General features: G+C 31.4%; 1 protein-coding gene across 1 annotated transcript in view; it reads left to right on the top strand.

Annotated features, from left to right (window-relative positions):
• Window positions 1-114: 114 nt before the first annotated feature.
• Window positions 115-1026, top strand: part of LOC107575862 (TATA box-binding protein-associated factor RNA polymerase I subunit B-like) — a gene marked incomplete at its 5' end in the record, with an annotated part of 3326 nt that continues 2414 nt past the window's right edge. Inside the window, 3 exons of the mRNA XM_016262183.1 lie at window positions 115-202; window positions 321-418; window positions 499-591. Of these exons, the coding sequence (XP_016117669.1) occupies window positions 115-202; window positions 321-418; window positions 499-591 (279 nt within the window). The remainder of the gene's footprint in view (window positions 203-320; window positions 419-498; window positions 592-1026) is intronic.

The raw sequence follows: 1026 nt of genomic DNA, 5'->3' as shown, positions 1-1026 counted from the left end.
TATGGAAAAATAATTTAAATTAATTTGTTGTAAGGGAGTGGCATTAATGAAACTGTAAATGAATTATCTATTATACACTTAACAAATCATGCTGTATATTTTCTCAACTTCTAGAAAACGAGGGAGGTGGTGGATGTGAACACCCTTCATAGTAAACACAGCAGGATCTCACAAATAACAAGACCCAAAAAGAAAAGACCAGGTAAGTCAAATAAGTCTGCTGTCCACGTTTTATCACTCTTTATAAGCTGTGTAAGACATTTAGATTTGCAAGATCCTTCACTTTCTCTGATCTCATGGTTTCTTCTGTCTGCTTTCAGAGAATGAGCGAGAGTGGATGATATGTGAGGGATTTCAGTTCATCTTGAAACACCAGGCCAAGGCTTTGGTCAGTCTTGGGGTCTGCATGAAGTTTGAGGTTGGTAGTTTAGTTTAGCCTACTAAACCCACACAATGTTATGCATGACACAAAAAAAGTGTTGTATTTTGTTTTGACAGACAGAAGTTTTGTGGAATTTCTGGACGAGATACCTGCAGAACACACAGCAAGCTTTCACCAGAAATCCAGTGTACACTCCAAGGTTTACGGTGGTAAGTTTATTTATTTATTTTTTTTTTTAATGTTGAAAATAATAGAAAGGGCTGTACATTTTATATAGTGTAAAAATAACACCATCTTTCTGGTTTCTCTGTTTAAGTGTTATTTTTGTATTGCTTATATCCTATTATAGTATTTATTATAATATTTTGAATTAGTGTTGTTTTATATGTTCATTTTAATTTGTTTTGTGTTGTGTTTTACTGCTTTTGTCATTTTTATTATTGTTTTTTTAAATGCATGTTTAGCCATAATTTATTTGTATTTTAATTATTTAGTTCTTCAACTTGAATGTATTTATTTCAATTAGTTGTCAAGTCAACATTTCTCATTTTCATTTCAATTTTCAATATTTTATTTTTACTTCAGCTTTTTCAATCACCAAAAATGATTAACAACACTGCTCTGCTCTCTTCCTGTCTTTTTTG

This window comes from Sinocyclocheilus grahami, unplaced genomic scaffold (assembly GCF_001515645.1).
Source record: "Sinocyclocheilus grahami isolate Dianchi unplaced genomic scaffold, SAMN03320097.WGS_v1.1 scaffold2962.1, whole genome shotgun sequence".
Lineage (NCBI taxonomy): Eukaryota > Metazoa > Chordata > Actinopteri > Cypriniformes > Cyprinidae > Sinocyclocheilus > Sinocyclocheilus grahami.
The sequence above is the reverse complement of the archived record's forward strand: the minus strand, read 5'-3'. Positions and strand labels throughout refer to the sequence as shown.